At 44.2% G+C, this 15,634-nt stretch overlaps 1 protein-coding gene across 1 annotated transcript in view; it reads right to left on the bottom strand.

Moving 5' to 3' along the window:
• The window catches only part of LOC137377474 (tripeptidyl-peptidase 2-like), a 147,861-nt gene that overhangs the window by 119,295 nt on the left and 12,932 nt on the right, over positions 1–15,634 (bottom strand). The window contains exons 2-4 of the mRNA XM_068047097.1: positions 4,071–4,199; positions 2,409–2,504; positions 1,132–1,236 (exon numbers count right to left, since the gene is read on the bottom strand). Of these exons, the coding sequence (XP_067903198.1) occupies positions 1,132–1,236; positions 2,409–2,504; positions 4,071–4,199 (330 nt within the window). The remainder of the gene's footprint in view (positions 1–1,131; positions 1,237–2,408; positions 2,505–4,070; positions 4,200–15,634) is intronic.

Genomic DNA, 15,634 nt, shown 5'->3' with positions numbered 1-15,634 from the left:
TCTCTGCAGGGAGCAACACAGTGAAAGAAACAGCCCTCAACTTTTTAAATCTCTGGCATATAAACACCCTTGATTTGGTATGCAGCATATCTGCAGTTTGTACATATAAATAGCAGTAACTGATTCCAACCTATGTTATCGCTCCAATACACAATAGCTCTGGTAAATATTTTATATGGAGGCAGGATCCTTTATAGGGTCCAGGCAACAATGGGGAGTAAAAGCCATTTAATTACACACTGCTGCCCTATCATTCCTGGCCATCTCTCTGCAATGCCAAGTGACTCAACCCGAGGAGGGGATGATAGGGAACTAAAAGACTTTTCTTTATTTGCACCTGATCATGCTATTCAACACTCAAATTGCCAGACTACAATGAGACAGAGCACTCCACCACCTCAACCAAACTTGGAAAAATCCTCTCTGCACCTAGAGTTATGGAATCTTACAGAACAGTAGGAACTGGAATTTTATTTTGAAATGAGTGATGAGAGATCCAGCTCATTCACCATTCGGTCTATCACGCCTCTTTGAAATTAGTCCCAATCCTCCGCTCTTTCCCCATAACCCTGCAAATTTTCCCCCTTCAAGTATTTAGCCAATGCCCTTTTGAAAATTACTATCGAATCTACTTCCACTGCCTTTTCAGGCAGCACATTCAGATCATGACAACTCACTGCATAAAAAAATTTTGTTCCTCATCTTCCCTGTTTTGTTTAGCCAATTATCTTAAAAATCTTTCTTTGGCCTCCTTGTCTCGAGAGACAATGGGTCAGCGCCTGGAGGTGGTCAGTGGTTTGTGAAGCAGCGCCTGGAGTGGCTATAAAGGCCAATTCTAGAGTGACAGACTCTTCCACAGGTGCTGCAGATAAAATTGGTTGTCGGGGCTGTTACACAGTTGGCAACCATAAAGGCGGGGCTAAAGTGTGGTGAATCGAAGGGACCTTAAAAATATTGCACGACTTATTTTACTTCCTGCATATTCCCAGCGTGACTCCAAACACTGAGAGCGAATGGTGAATGAGCTGAATCATACATCACTCATTTAACATAAAATTCCAATGACCAGCCCCAATTGAGCTCACACTAATGTGGTTCCACACCCTTTCCCTACACACTATGACTGGGTACCTGAGATAGGTTTGTGCTGTTTTTGTTGAAGTCATTCAGCCTTCGATGAGCTTCTGCCACAGCGATACGATGTGAAGGGTCCCATTGCTTCTCCCGTCTCTCTTGCTGTTTAAAGTTGTACAAACACACATTGGAGCAGATTGAGAAAAAAAGAGTGATGAGGAAAATGAAGACCAGCAGAATAGGTGAATGGCCTCCTTCTATACTATAAACTTCTACAGTTCTATGGATCTAAAATATATCGTTTGTTCATTGAAAAGAAAGCGTCTATCCGAAATAATGCTTTATCACATTTTTTAATAAATTGTCAGCATTTAATAGGAATGCTTGTAATACCAAATATTGCATTGGCCAAATGAATAAGGCTAGAATGTGCAAATTAACTGCCTTAATGAAGTAATCTGTTGTGGACCTACACAGAAAGCAGCATCTTTTGAGTGAGAGGGCACTGAGTAACCTGACACAAAGTGAGGGAGAGGGACAGGAAGATGCAGTTGGGAAATTTCTGCTAATTAATTGCTGGGAAGTGACTGGCTTCAGTCACACCTCAAACTCTGTTCCTGAGACCTCAAAGCCGTCCGTCTCCACTGTCACTGTCTGATTGAGGCTAAACCAAAATGCTTGCGCTCTATTTGACCCCGACATGAGCTTCCGACCCAGACCCTCTCCAGCATAAAGATTGTCTACTTCCACCTTCATAATATTGTCCATCACTGCCTCTGCCTTAGCTCACCTGCTGCTGAAACCCTCATTTATGCTTTTGTCACCTCCAGACTCAACTATTCCAATGCTCTCCTGGCCTGCCACCGACCTTGTGCCCTCCATAAACTTCAGCACATCCAAAACTCTGTTGCCTGTATCCTAACTCATCCCATTCAATCATCACCCCTGTACTCACTTTTGGTCAGGTGTCCTAACAACTCTTCATGTGGCTCAGTGTCAAATTACGTTTGATAATCGCTCCTGTGAAGCACCCCGGGACATTTTACTACGTTAAAGGCGCTATATAAATGCAAGTTGTTGTTATTGTTGTTCCAAATCAAAAACAGGGGAGAAGTACATTCCGAATGGTCTCCTTCTCACTTAGTTCCTTTCCAGGCTTAAGCGAACTATTTCTGCACTGAAACATGACATCAGTACGTCCCCAGGTATCGACATTTCTGGTCTTGTATGTAAGCACTCACTAACTCTATGTGGTAGTGTCCTCTTATATATACACACACACAGACACACATGCAATTTCAGAATCTGGTCTTCTCCACTGATCAGGGCCTTACCTGAATTCTCTCCTTGAGGGGTGTGGGGTAGAGTTCAAAGGCATTTTTTATACCAATGTGATACCTCTCAGAAGGGTTAATCCAATCTGCTGGTACCTATGTCAAAATACAAACAGTACACAGTACAGAGAGTATATAGCATACAGCATTCTCTGAGCTTGTGCCCTCAGCAGGCTGTACACTGAGTAAATAGTACAACATCTCCCTACTTCATTTGACTGAATTCGAGGATGGGACTCCACTCCCTCCATCTTCCCAGTTACACCATGCACAGACTGGGAAGATACCAGCAATTCTGCTTAATATTGCGTGTTTTATCCAACTCTTCCTTGCTGAATACTGAATGTCAGTCTTTTTCCTGTTATCGAGGCAGGGATTGCAGATGTTGCATGCATCAGATTTGTAAAATATGAAACGAGCAAAATCCATCGGCAGCATTAATGAAGCATTCCAAAAAAAGTAAAGTATTCGTTTCATTTTTGTTAAACATTGCCACGGCAACTTTCAGAACAGGGCTTTTGAGTCCAAAACTACAAGCCATCAAATGCTGACATCAGAAAATTCTATTTGTGAAAACTATCTATAAACAGCAAGGATGTCATGTTTAGATAGAGGATCTGGATCGGCGCAGGCTTGGAGGGCCAAAGGGCCTGTTCCTGTGCTGTAATTTTCTTTGTTCTTTGGATAGGATGTGTGTCACTTTTTTTAAAATGTGGGCTGGATTATGCAGAGTATCACAATAGCAAAATTGAACATGACATACATAATTTGAGACAGAAACCTAAATCCTAATCCACGTTTCCTACAGAATGTTGCTAAAACCACTGGGATCAAAGGCAGTCGATTAGCTTGCACATAGGTTAAACTGACAACACAACAGAAAACTTTAGCAATCTCAGCTACACTCACCATACAATCCAAGTGGTAAATGGTTGTTACTATTTGATTCTAAGTCAAGGGGATGAGTGATGACTGCTTTGAAAAACCTCATACATAAGTCACAACTATATGTAAACATATTATCCCATTGCAATGAGCTACAGTTAAATCATCAGCTCTTATGATTAATCATTTTAACCCATTCAGTGACTTTTTTTTTTAAAAAGAAAATTATTTCCAAAAACAGAATAGGAGAGAAGGCTGAGGAGTGACCTAATAGAGGTCTTTAAAATGATGAAGGTGTTTGATAGGGCAGGCGCAGAGGTGTTTCCACTTGCGGTGGGTGGGGGGGAAACCAGAACTAGAGGCCATAAATATAAGAGTCGCTAATAAATCCATCAAGGAATTCAAGAGAAGCTTCTTCACCCAGAGAATAGTTAGAACGCGAAAGTGCTCACACATGGAGTGGTTGAGGCAAATAGCATAGATACATTTATGGGGAAGCTAGAGAAACACAAGTGAGAAAGGAATAGAAGGATATGATGGGGGATTGATGAAGAGGGGTGGGAGGAGGCTCGTGTGGAGCATAAAAACCAGCATGTACCAGTTGTGTCAATGGCCTGTTTCTGTGCTGTACACTCTATGTTCTTCTATACCATACAATGTAAAATACTTTCAGTATTCTATTCATGCTTTGTCAAGTGCATTTCCAGTGCTGAAACAAGATCAAGTATTAAACAATTTGGTTTTTAATTTACAGTATAGAGGTGGGCCTTGTGATACCTTCAGAGTTCTTCCTGAGAGGCCAACTAGAATGCCATCCTTAGCCTCCAGCACAATGGAAGTGTTCACATCCCCGCTTCCTGAGACATCAATGAAGTCAACAATCTTTGGTTTTCCATCTGTTGTTATCTGAACAGCAAACAAGAAGCAGTCAGTAAATCAGACAGTTCATTCATGTTGTCCTCTCAACATCTGGGAATCCAGATGTGAGTATTCTCATTTCTAGTAGCAACACATACCAAGCAGAAATGTTGTGGGGAAATTAATGGGAAATTAATATCCTTTACAACACACAAAATATACCACCAATTTGAATCGGGCTTGTTTTATGCAAATAATCTGATCATTAATTTATGTAGCATATAGTTCGCCCCTTTCATATGTTATTTATATAACATGATTCACTATTTTAGCACACGAGATAACTTAGAATTATCAGAATTAGACTCTATCAATGACAGCTTATCCTCTGTGATGTTGTTCACCTTGAGTCGGAGGTATGCCGTTTTATAACAAAAGGGTGTTACAGAAAGCAGAGGTACATTGGAATAGGAGAAGGCCATTTAAATCCTCAAGTCTGTTCTGCGATTCAATCGCAGCATGGCTGATCTTCAACCGAACTCTATACCTGCCTTTGCCCCATATCCCTTTGGTTAACAAATATCTCTGAATCTCAGATTTAAAACTAAAAATTCACCTAGCATCAAGTGCTAGTTGCAGAAGAGAGCTCCAAACTTCGACTGTGTTTTGAAGAGTTTCCACAAGACTTCCAAGTTATAAAGGTGACAAGCAAAAACCTATTCCATGTAAAGCTGTAATCTTCAAGACTTTGAAAATAACAGAATCTTTAAAAATTTATTCAGAGTTGTTCTATTATTTTGCAGTAGGAATGCTGCTTCACTCTTCCATCATACATCATCCTGCTCCCTGAATACATAATGATTAACTATGTATTGTAACAAATAGAACCAGAGCTTGCTAATGAACTGCAACTGAAGTAAACTGAAGTCAAATGCACTGGATATAATATCAGTGCGGAGACAGAGACTGGAGTTAAATCGAGTACAAATCCCAAATGGATTTTTACAGACACTCAAGAGCAGTGGCAACTGACTATTTTGGAGGTGACATCTTACAAATTATTATTGTAAGGGATTATAAAAACAATATAGCTTCCTGCAGACCATATCGAATCTAATTCCTCCAGAATGCAACCCAACCCATGAGCTTCCAAGAGAAGTAAAAAACAAACATTTATATAGCACATCTCTCAGAAACACTCCAAAAGGTTTTATGAACAAGTAGTCATTTTTGGAAAGGATTGATGGTGTTTAACATCGCACATGAAGGGTAGAATCTCTGACACTGAAATATCAGTATAGATTATGTATTTCAGTCTTAGGTGGGGCTTTGACTCACCACCTACTGACTGAGAGAGATGAGCGCCAATGAATGAACATGAGACACTTCTGCTAAGTTTTTGCATCTACAGAATCTGCTTCCTATCTAAAGCATAAACTGAGCACATACCAGAATATTTATCTAACCTCAACAATGACGGAAGCACAGCTCAATCTTGCTTCTAACCAAAAAAGGTTATGTGAGCAGGCCAAAATATCATGAATTGAAAGTAAAACCGTGTTAGCTGCAAGTGAGAGTGAGTGACCTTAACATCACAACAGCATTTTACAGAGTGTGGCATCAAGCAACCCTAGCAAAACTGAAGTCAATGGGTGTTGGGCAGAAAACTTTTCACTGGTTGGAGTCAAACCGAGCACAAAGGAAGGTGGTTGTTGGAGACCAATCAACACAGCCCCAGGACATTGCTGCAGGAGATCCTCAGGGTAGTGTCCTAGGTCCAACCATCTTCAGCTGCTTCATCAATAACCCTCCTTCAATCATAAGGTCAGAAGTGGGAAAGTTTACTGATGATTGCACAGTGTTCAGTACCCTTTGTGACTCCTCAGATAATGAAGCAGTCTGTGCCCTCATGCAGCAAGACCAGGACAACATTCAAGCTTGGGCTGTTAAGTGACAAGTAATATTCACACCAGGCAATAACCATCTCCAACAAGAGAGAATCTTACCATCTCTCTTTGACATTGAACAGCATTACCATCGCTGAATCACCACCCGCTCCCCCCCCCCACCCCAATAGACATCCTTGGGGTTACCACTGGCCAGCCATATAAAGATTGTGGCTAGAACAGCAGGTCAGAGGCTAGGAATCCTGCGTTGAGCAACTCATTCCCTGCAATGCAGTAAATGCATGGGAACACCACCATCTAAAAGTTCTCCTCCAAGTCACACACCATCCTGATTTGGAACTATATAGCTGTTCCTTCACTATCGCTGGGTCATAATCCTGGAACTCCCTCCCTTACAGCACTGCGGCGGCTCCTTTTCAACGGCAATTAGGGATGGGCAAACGATGCTGGCCTTGCCAGTGATGCTCACGTCCCATAAATGAATTTAAAAAACCTTTGAAATAAATTCCTTTGGCTATGTATGTGGGGTGTTGGGAGGGGGAAAGAGTAGAGACACAGACTCATTATGGCACAGAAAGAGGTGATTTGGCCCAGCGAGTCCATGCTGGCTCTCTGTAGGGCAATCCAGTCGGTACCATTCACCTGCTCTATGCCTGTAGTCCTTCAAGTTTGTTTCCTTCACTGCACATCCAATTTCCTTTTGCAATAATCTTTCACCCCCTGCATAGGCAGAAAGTTCTATTACCATTACCATTCACTGCAAAAAAAAAATTCCCCCTCACATCCCCCCATAACTCTTGCTCAAAACCTTACATCTGTGTCCCCTAGTCCTTGTACCATTACCTAATGGGATTTGCTATCTGGAGATGGCTTGTTAATTTTAAATGGAGGTGGGATGATTTTGTGAAATGGAATTGCTGTTAACCAGAAACTAATTGAGCTCGTTCCAGTAAAAGATAAAAAAGGACTTGCATTTATATAGCAACTTTCACAATATCAGGATGCCCCAAAGTGCTTTACAGCCAATAAAGTACTTTTTGGAGTGTAGTAACTGTTGTTAATGCAGGAAACATGGCAGACAATTTGCACACAGCCAGCTCCCAGCAACAGCAATGTGATAATGACGAGATAATTTTTTTTTTTTAAGTGATGTTCATTGAGGGATAAACATTGTTTAAATGATAATAAATATCACTTTGTCCCTTTTCCTAAATTACAACAGTGACTACTGTTCAAAAAGCACTACATTGGCTGTAAAGCATTTTGGGACTTTCAATGGTTATGAAAGGCACTACATAAATGCAAGTGTTTACATTTTGCTTTCTAGGTTAACAGTTGTGACCACCGTTAAGAGTGTCACAGAATCATACAGCACAGGAGGAGGACATTTGGCCATTCATGCCTGTGCCAGCTCTTTGAAAGATCTATCCAATTAGTCTCACTCTCCTGCTCTTTTCCTGTAGCCCAGCAAATGGTTTCTTTTCCAGTATTTATCCAGTCCTCTTCTACCAGGCCGTGCAAACAATCCAACAGAGTATGTCTCAGGCCGGGCCAGGTGAAAATCTTTTCCGGCAGCCAACAGTCTGCAGTCAACACTCCATCCACTGAAGGAACAGAAATAATTATAGTTGGCGTGCACTGACTGAGCTTGAAAAACAAAAATTCGAAGTGACATCACAGGAAAGCTGCAAGGTGATTGGTTGGTGAGTAACTGCTGTTAGGGAATATCAGTAAATAGCTGGGTTAGTAACTGAAGAGAAAGGTAAGGTCTATAGTTTTTTTTTAATATAGTGAGTAGTGTTTTTCAGGGAATCAAGGTCCCTAGTGTAAACAATCTCTAATTTTTGAGTAAATTAAGGGTAGGTCATGGCACGGCAACTTGGCAATGTGGAGAGCTCCTCCTGTGCAATGTGGGAAGTCAGGGACTCTTCCAGTGTCCAGGGCGAACATGTGTGCAGGAAGTGTCTCCAGCTGCAGACACTCGAAATCCATGTTTCAGACCTGAAGCAGTGGCTGGGGACACTGTGGGGCATCTGCAAGGCTGAGATCATCGTGGATAGCACATACAGGGAGGTGGTCACACCGCAGGTAAAGACTGCTCAGGCAGAAAGGAATGGGTGACCGCCTGGCAGAGTAGAAGAGCTAAGCAAGTAGTGCAGGAGTCCCCTGGGGCCATCTCCCTCTCTAACACATTTCCCATTTTGAATCCTGTTGGGGAAGACAGCTTCTCAGAGGAATGCAACAAGAGCCAGGTCTGTGGCACCATGGGTGGCTCAGCTGCACCACTGGTGGTTCAGCTTCACAGGAGGGGAGTAAAAGGAATGGGAGAGCAAAAGTGATAGGGGATTCTATCGCAAAGGGTACAGATAGGCGTTTTTGTGGCTGCAAATGTGACTCCAGGATAGTATGTCGCCTCCCTGGTGCTCGGGTCAAGGATGTCACAGAGCGGCTGCAGGACATTCTGAAGCGGGAGGGTGAACAGTCAGAGGTCATGGTTCAAATTGGTACCAACGACATAGGTAGAAAGAGAGATGAGGTCCTGCAACAAGTTAGGGAGCTAGGTAGCAGATTAAAGAGCAGGATCTCAAAGGTTGTAATCTCTGGATTACTCCTGGTGCCACGTGCCAGTGAGTATAGGAATAGGAGGATACAGCAGATGAATGCTTGGCTGAAGAGATGGTGCAGGAGGGAGGGCTTTAGTTTCCTGGTTCACTGGATCTGTCTCTGGCAAAGATGGGACCTGTACAAGTTGGACGAGTTGCACCTGAACCGGAGTGGGACCAACTTCCTTGCAGGGAGGTTTGCCAGTGCAGGTGGGGGTGGGGTTTAAACTAATTTGGCAGGGGGAGGGGATACAGAGTGGAGGTACAGTAGGGGGTGATCCACAGCCAAATATAGAAGAGAAGCTAAGTCAGTTTGGAAGGCATAGCAAATATAGACCTGTTAAGATCCAAGCGAATAATTTACGGCTGGATCGCTTCTATTTGAACGCAATGAGTCTTACAAGTAAGGCAGATGAATTGAGGGTGTAGATTAACACATGGGAATATGATATTATTGCTATCACAGAGATATGGTTGAGGGAAGGGCAGGACCGGCGGCTTAATATTCCAGGGTAGAGTATCTTCAGGCGTGACGGAGGTGTAAAAGAGGAGGTGGCATTACACTATTGATCAAGGAGTCAATTACTGCAGTAAGGAGGGATGAGATCATAGAAGGTTTCTCAAATGAGGCCATATGGGTAGAACTTAAAAACAAAAAGGGGGCAATCACTTTGTTGGGAGTGTACTACAGGCCTCCTAACAGTCAGGGAGAGATAGAGGAGCAGATATGTAGGCAAGTTTCAGAGAGGTGTAAAAATAATCGGGTAAAAATAGTAGGGGATTTCAACCTCCCCAATATTAACTGGGATAGTCTTAGTGCAAAAGGCGTAAAGGAGGTGGAATTCTTCAAATGCATCTAGGAGAGCTTTTTGAGCCAGTATGTAGAAAGTCCTACAAGAGAAGCGGCAGTACTGGACTTAATCTTAGGGAATGAAGCCGGACAAGTGGTAGAAGTGTCAGTGAGGGAGCATTTCGCGGATAATGACCATAATTCTGTAAGATTTAAGGTAGTTATGGAAAAGGACAAAGATGGAGCGGAAATAAAAGTACTGAATCGGGGGAAGGCCGATTTCAAGATGATAAAACAGGATCTGGCCAAAGTGGACTGGGAGCAGGAAAGTGGAAGTCATTCAAAAAGGAAATAGTGAGAACTCAGAGCCAACATGTTACCGTAAAGGTGAAGGGTAGGACCAATAAGTCCAGGGAACACTGGATGTCATGGGATACAGAAGATTGGATAAGGAAAAAAAAGGAGGCTGATGGCAGATTCAGAGGGTTGAAAACAGCGGAGGCCCTAGAGGAGTACAGAAAGTGTAGGGAGGTACTTAAAAAGGTAATTAGGAGAGTGAAAAGGGGATATGAAAAAACACTGGTGGGCAAGATAAAGGAAAAACCCAAGGCATTTTAGAAGGATATTAAGGGCAAGAGGATAACCAGGGGAAGAGTAGGGTCCATTAAGGACCAAAGAGGCAATCTGTTTGTGGAGCCGGAGGACGTAGGTGAGGTTTTAAATGATTACTTTTCATCTGTGTTCACTACGGAGAAGGACGTTGTAGGTGTAGAGATCAGGGAGGGGCACTGTGATATACTTGAACAAATTAACATTGAAAGGGAGGAGATATTAGTGGTTTTAGTGGGCTTAAAAGTGGATAAATCCCCAGGCACTGATGAGATGTATCCCAGGCTGCTATGTGAGGCAAGGGAGGTGATAGCAGGGGCTCTGACACAAAGTTTCAAATCCTCTCTGGCCACGGAAGTGTCAGAGGACTGGAGGACAGCAAATGTGGTGCCATTATTCAAGAAGGGTAGCAGGGATAAGCCAGGTAATTACAGGCCAGTGAGTCTAACATCAGTGGTAGGGGAACTATTGGAAACATTTCTGAGGGAAAGAATTAATTTCCACTTGGAGAGGCAGGGATTAATCAAGGAGAGTCAGCATGGCTCTGTCAGGGGGAGATCATGTCTGACAAATTTGATTGAATTTTTCAAGGAGGTGACTAGATGTGTAGATGAGGGTAAAGCAGTTGATGTAGTCCACATGGACTTCAGCAAGACTTTTGACAATGGCCCGCATGGGAGATTGGTCAAGAAGGTAAGAGCCCATGGGATCCAGGGCAATTTGGCAAACTGGATCCAAAACTGGCTTAGTGGCAGGAGACAGAGGGTAATGGTCGAGGATTGTTTTTGCGATTGGAAGCCTGTGACCAGTGGTGTACCGCAGGGATTGGTGCTGGGACCCTTGCTGTTTGTAGTGTACATTAATGATTTAGACATGAATACAGGAGGGATGATCAGTAAGTTCGCAGATGACACGAAAATTGGTGGTGTTGTAAATAGTGAGGAGGAAAGCTTTAGATTACAGGATGATATAGATGGGCTGGTAAGATGGGCAGAGCAGTGGCAAATGGAATTTAATCCTGAGAAATGTGAGGTGATGCATTTTGGGAGGACTAACAAGGCAAGGGAATATGCAATGGATGGTAGGACCATAGGAAGTACAGAGGGTCAGATGGACCTTGGTGTGCTTGTCCAAAGATCACTGAAGGGAGCAGCACAGGTAGATAGGTGGTTAGGAAGGCATAAGGGAAACTTGCCTTTTTTAACCGAGGCATAGAATATAAGAGCAGGGAGGTTATGATGGAGCTGTATTAAAAGCTAGTTAGGTCACAGCTGGAGTACTGTGTACAGTTCTGGTCACCACACTATTGGAAGGATGTGATTGCACTGGAAAGGGTGCAGAGGAGATTCACCAGGATTTTGCCTGGGCTGGAGCATTTCAACTATGAAGAGAGACTGGATAGGCTATGGTTGTTTTCCTTACAGCAGAATAGGCTGAGGGGGGACCTGATTGAGGTATACAAAATTATGAGGGGCAAAGATAGGGTAGATAGGAAGAAACGGAGGAGCCAATAACCAGGGGACATAGATTTAAGGTAAGGGGCAAGAGAGTTAGAGGGGATTTGAGGAAAAAAGGTTTCACCCAGAGGATGGTTGGAATCTGGAACACACTGCCTGAGGGGGTGGTAGAGGCAGGAACCCTCACAACATTTAAGAAGTATTTAGATGAGCACTTGAAACGCCACAGCATACAAGGCTACGGGCCAAATGCTAGAAAATGGACACGGTGAGCCAAAGGGCCTGTTTCTGTGCTGTATAACTCTATGACAAAGTGATGGCCTGTAAGGACTGCAGGATGTTGCTGAGAGCTGAGGAAGGAGAGAAACCAGTGACAAAAAGAAGGATTGACATTTATTTATTCAATGCCTCTGTTTATGAAGCCCAACAACCCCCATGCTTTACCAACCACTCTCTCAATATGTCCTGCCAACTTCAAAGAGCGAAGCACCTGCACCCCAGATCCCTCTGTTCCTGTACACTCTTTAGAACTGTGCCATTAGGCATATATAGCCTCGCCATATTCCTTCTGCCAAAATGCATTACCTCACACTTGTCAGTATTAAATTCCATCTGCCACCTGTCTGCCCATTCTCCTAGCCTATTTATGTCCTGTTGCAGGTGGTTCATATTATCATCACTGTTTGCCACACCTCCAAGTTTGGTGTCGTCAGCAAATTTTGAGATTCTACTCTGTAGTCCAGAGGATTGCACTCCAACTTCTGCGTTGCATTGAGGCAGAAACAGTCTCACTGCAGTGAATTGAGTGTCTGATTCCATCCTAAATTATTTTAAAAAGTCCAGATTTCTGCGCACTTTGTAAAGATGCAGTTCTTTGAATTCATTCTTGGAACATGGGCACCACTGGCAAGGCTGGCATTTATTGCCCATCTGTAGTTTCGCTGAGAAGGTGGCACTACAACTGTTTAACCTTCGAGGACACTTTGGAGGACATCCAAGAGTCACATTCCTGTGCAACTGGAGTCACATAATTGGCACAGACGAGGTAAGGACGGCAGGCTTCCTTTCCGAAAGGGACACTAGTGAACCAGTTAGGTTTTTAACAATAATGAGCCGGTTTCATGGTCACGTTTTAAGCTGAATGTTTATTTTATTTATTTGGAGATACAGCACTGAAACAGGCCCTTCGGCCCACTGAGTCTGTGCCGACCAAGAACCACCCATTTATACTAACCCTACAGTAATCCCATATTCCCTACCACCTACCTACACAATGGGCAATTTATAATGGCCAATTTACCCATCACCTGCAAGTCTTTGGCGGTGGGAGGAAACCGGAGCACCCGGCGAAAACCCACGCGGTCACAGGGAGAACTTGCAAACTCCGCACAGGCAGTACCCAGAATCGAACCCGGGTCCCTGGAGCTGTGAGGCTGCGGTGCTAACCACTGCGCCTCCCTTTGAAATGCCATGGCAAATGGACAACTTAGGCTTCACAGGTCAGATTAGCAGGGTTCGTAGACGGCATATGGCACATGGGTGATCATCAGCACACACTCGTGTTAATGACATATTCTGTAGAATCATAGAATGATACGGCACAGAGGGAGGCCATTCAGCCCATCTTGTCTGCCTATGCAGATAGGTAGGTGGAATCAGGGAGTGGACTGTTAACCACTGTGCCGCCCTGACATTCTCCTGACATTCACTGTCAAAGTTCACACATGAATGATAGTCACTGGAATGAAGCAGCAGAAGGCAATCTGAGACTACTGAATCAATACAAACAACAATTTGCATTTATATCCCATCTTTAAATGTAGCAAAACATCCCATGATGCTTCACAGAAGCATTATGAAACAAAATCGGAGACCAAGCCACACAGAGAGCGATTAGGGCAAGTGGCCAAAAATTAGTCAGAGTTAGAGCCATAGAACGGGGAGGCGGTGGCGTAATGGTATTGTCACTGGACTAGTAACCCAGAGACCCAGAGTATTGCTCTAGGGGCATGGTTTGAATCTACAGCAGAAGGTGGAATTTGAATTCAATTAATAAATCTGGAAATAAAAGCTAGTCTAATGATGGCCATGAAACCATTGTCGATTGTTGTAAAAACCCATCAGGTTCACTAATGTCCTTAAGGGAAGGAAATCAGCTGTCCTTACCTGGTCTGGCCTACATGTGACTCCAGACCCACAGCAATGTGATTGACTCTCAGATGCCCTCTGAAATGGCCCAGCAAGCCACTCAGTTGTATCTAACCGCTACGAAGTCAATAAAAAAGAAAGAAGCTGGATGGACCACCCGGCATCAACCTCGGCACTGGAAACGACAATGTCAAAACCAGCCCTGTCGACCCTGCAAAGTCCTCCTTAATAACATCTGGGGGCCTTTGCCAAAGTTGGGAAAACTGTCCCAGAGACCAGTCAAGCAACAGCCTGACGTAGTCATACTCACGGAATCACACCTTACAGACAATGTCCCAGACACTGCCATCACTATCCCGGGTATGTCCTGTCCCACCGGTAGGACAGACCCAACAGAGGTGGCGGCACTGTGGTATACAGTTGGGAGGGAGTTGCCCTGGGAGTCCTCAAAATTGACTCTGGACCCCACGAAGTCTCATGGCATCAGGTCAAACATAGGCAAGGAAACCTCCTGCTGATTACCATCTACCGCCCTCCCTCAGCTGATGAGTTAGTACTCCTCCATGTTGAACACCACTTGGAGGAAGCACTGAGGGTGGCAAGGGTGCATAATGTACTCTGGGTGGGGGACTTTAATGTCCATCACCAAGAGTGGCTCGGTAGCACCATGACTGACCGAGCTGGCTGAGTCCTGAAGGACATAGCTGCCATACTGGGTAAGTGGCAGGCGGTGAGGGAACCAACAAGAGGGAAAAACCAACTTGATCTCGTCCTCACCAATCTACCTGCCGCAGATGCATCTGTTCCTGACAGCATTGGTAGGAGTGACTACCGCACAGTCCTTGTGGAGACGAAGTCCCGCCTTCACATTGAGGATACTCTCCATTGTGTTGTGTGGCTATACCACCTTGCTAAATGGGATAGATTTCGAACAAATCTAGCAATGCAAAACTGGACATCCATGAGGCACTGCGGGCCATCAGCAGCAGCAGAATTGTACTCAACCACAATCTGTAACCTCATGGCCCGGCATATCCCACACTCTACCATTACCATTCATCCAGGAGACCAACCCTAGTTCAATGAAGAGTGCAGGTGGGCATGCCAGGAGCAGCACCAGGCAGACCTCAAAATGAGGTGTCAACCTGGTGATGCTACAACCCAGGACTACTTGCACGCCAAACTGCGTAAGCAGCATGCGATAGACAGAGCTAAGCGATCCCATAACCAAGGGATCACATCTAAGCTCTGAAGTCCTGTCACATCCAGCCGTGAATGGTGGTGGACAATTAAACAACTAACTGGAGGAAGTGGCTCCACAAATATCCCCATCATCAATGATGGGAGAGCCCAGCACATTAGTACGATAGATAAGGCTGAAGCATTTGCAACAATCTTCAGCCAGAAGTGCCGGGTTGATGATCCATCTAGGTCTCTTCCTGAAGTCCCCAGCATCACAGATGCCAGACTTCAGCCAATTCGATTCACTCCGCGTGATATCAAGAAACGACTGAAGGCACTGGATACTGCAAAAGCTACGGGCCCTGACAATATTCCGGCAATAGTACTGAAGACCAGTGCTCCAGAACTTGCCGCACCCCTAGCCAAGCTGTTCCAGTATAGCTACAACACTGGCATCTATCTGGCAATGTGGAAAATTGCCCAGGTATGTCCTGTACACAAAAAGCAGTACAAGTTCAACCCGGCCAATTACTGCCCCATCAGTCTACTCTCAATCATCAGTGAAGTGATGGAAGGGGTCATTAACAGTGCCATCAAGCGGCACTTGCTTAGCAATAACCTGCTCAGTAACGCGCAGTTTGGGTTCTGCCAGGCCCACTCAGTTCTTGATCTCATTACAGCCTTGGTTCAAAGATGGACAAAAGAGCCAAACTCAAAAGGTGAGGTGAGATGAGAATGACAGCCCTTGACATCAAGGCAGCATTTCACCGAGTATGGCATCAATGAG

The sequence above is a fragment of the Heterodontus francisci genome, chromosome 15 (genome assembly GCF_036365525.1).
Source record: "Heterodontus francisci isolate sHetFra1 chromosome 15, sHetFra1.hap1, whole genome shotgun sequence".
Lineage (NCBI taxonomy): Eukaryota > Metazoa > Chordata > Chondrichthyes > Heterodontiformes > Heterodontidae > Heterodontus > Heterodontus francisci.
The sequence above is the reverse complement of the archived record's forward strand: the minus strand, read 5'-3'. Positions and strand labels throughout refer to the sequence as shown.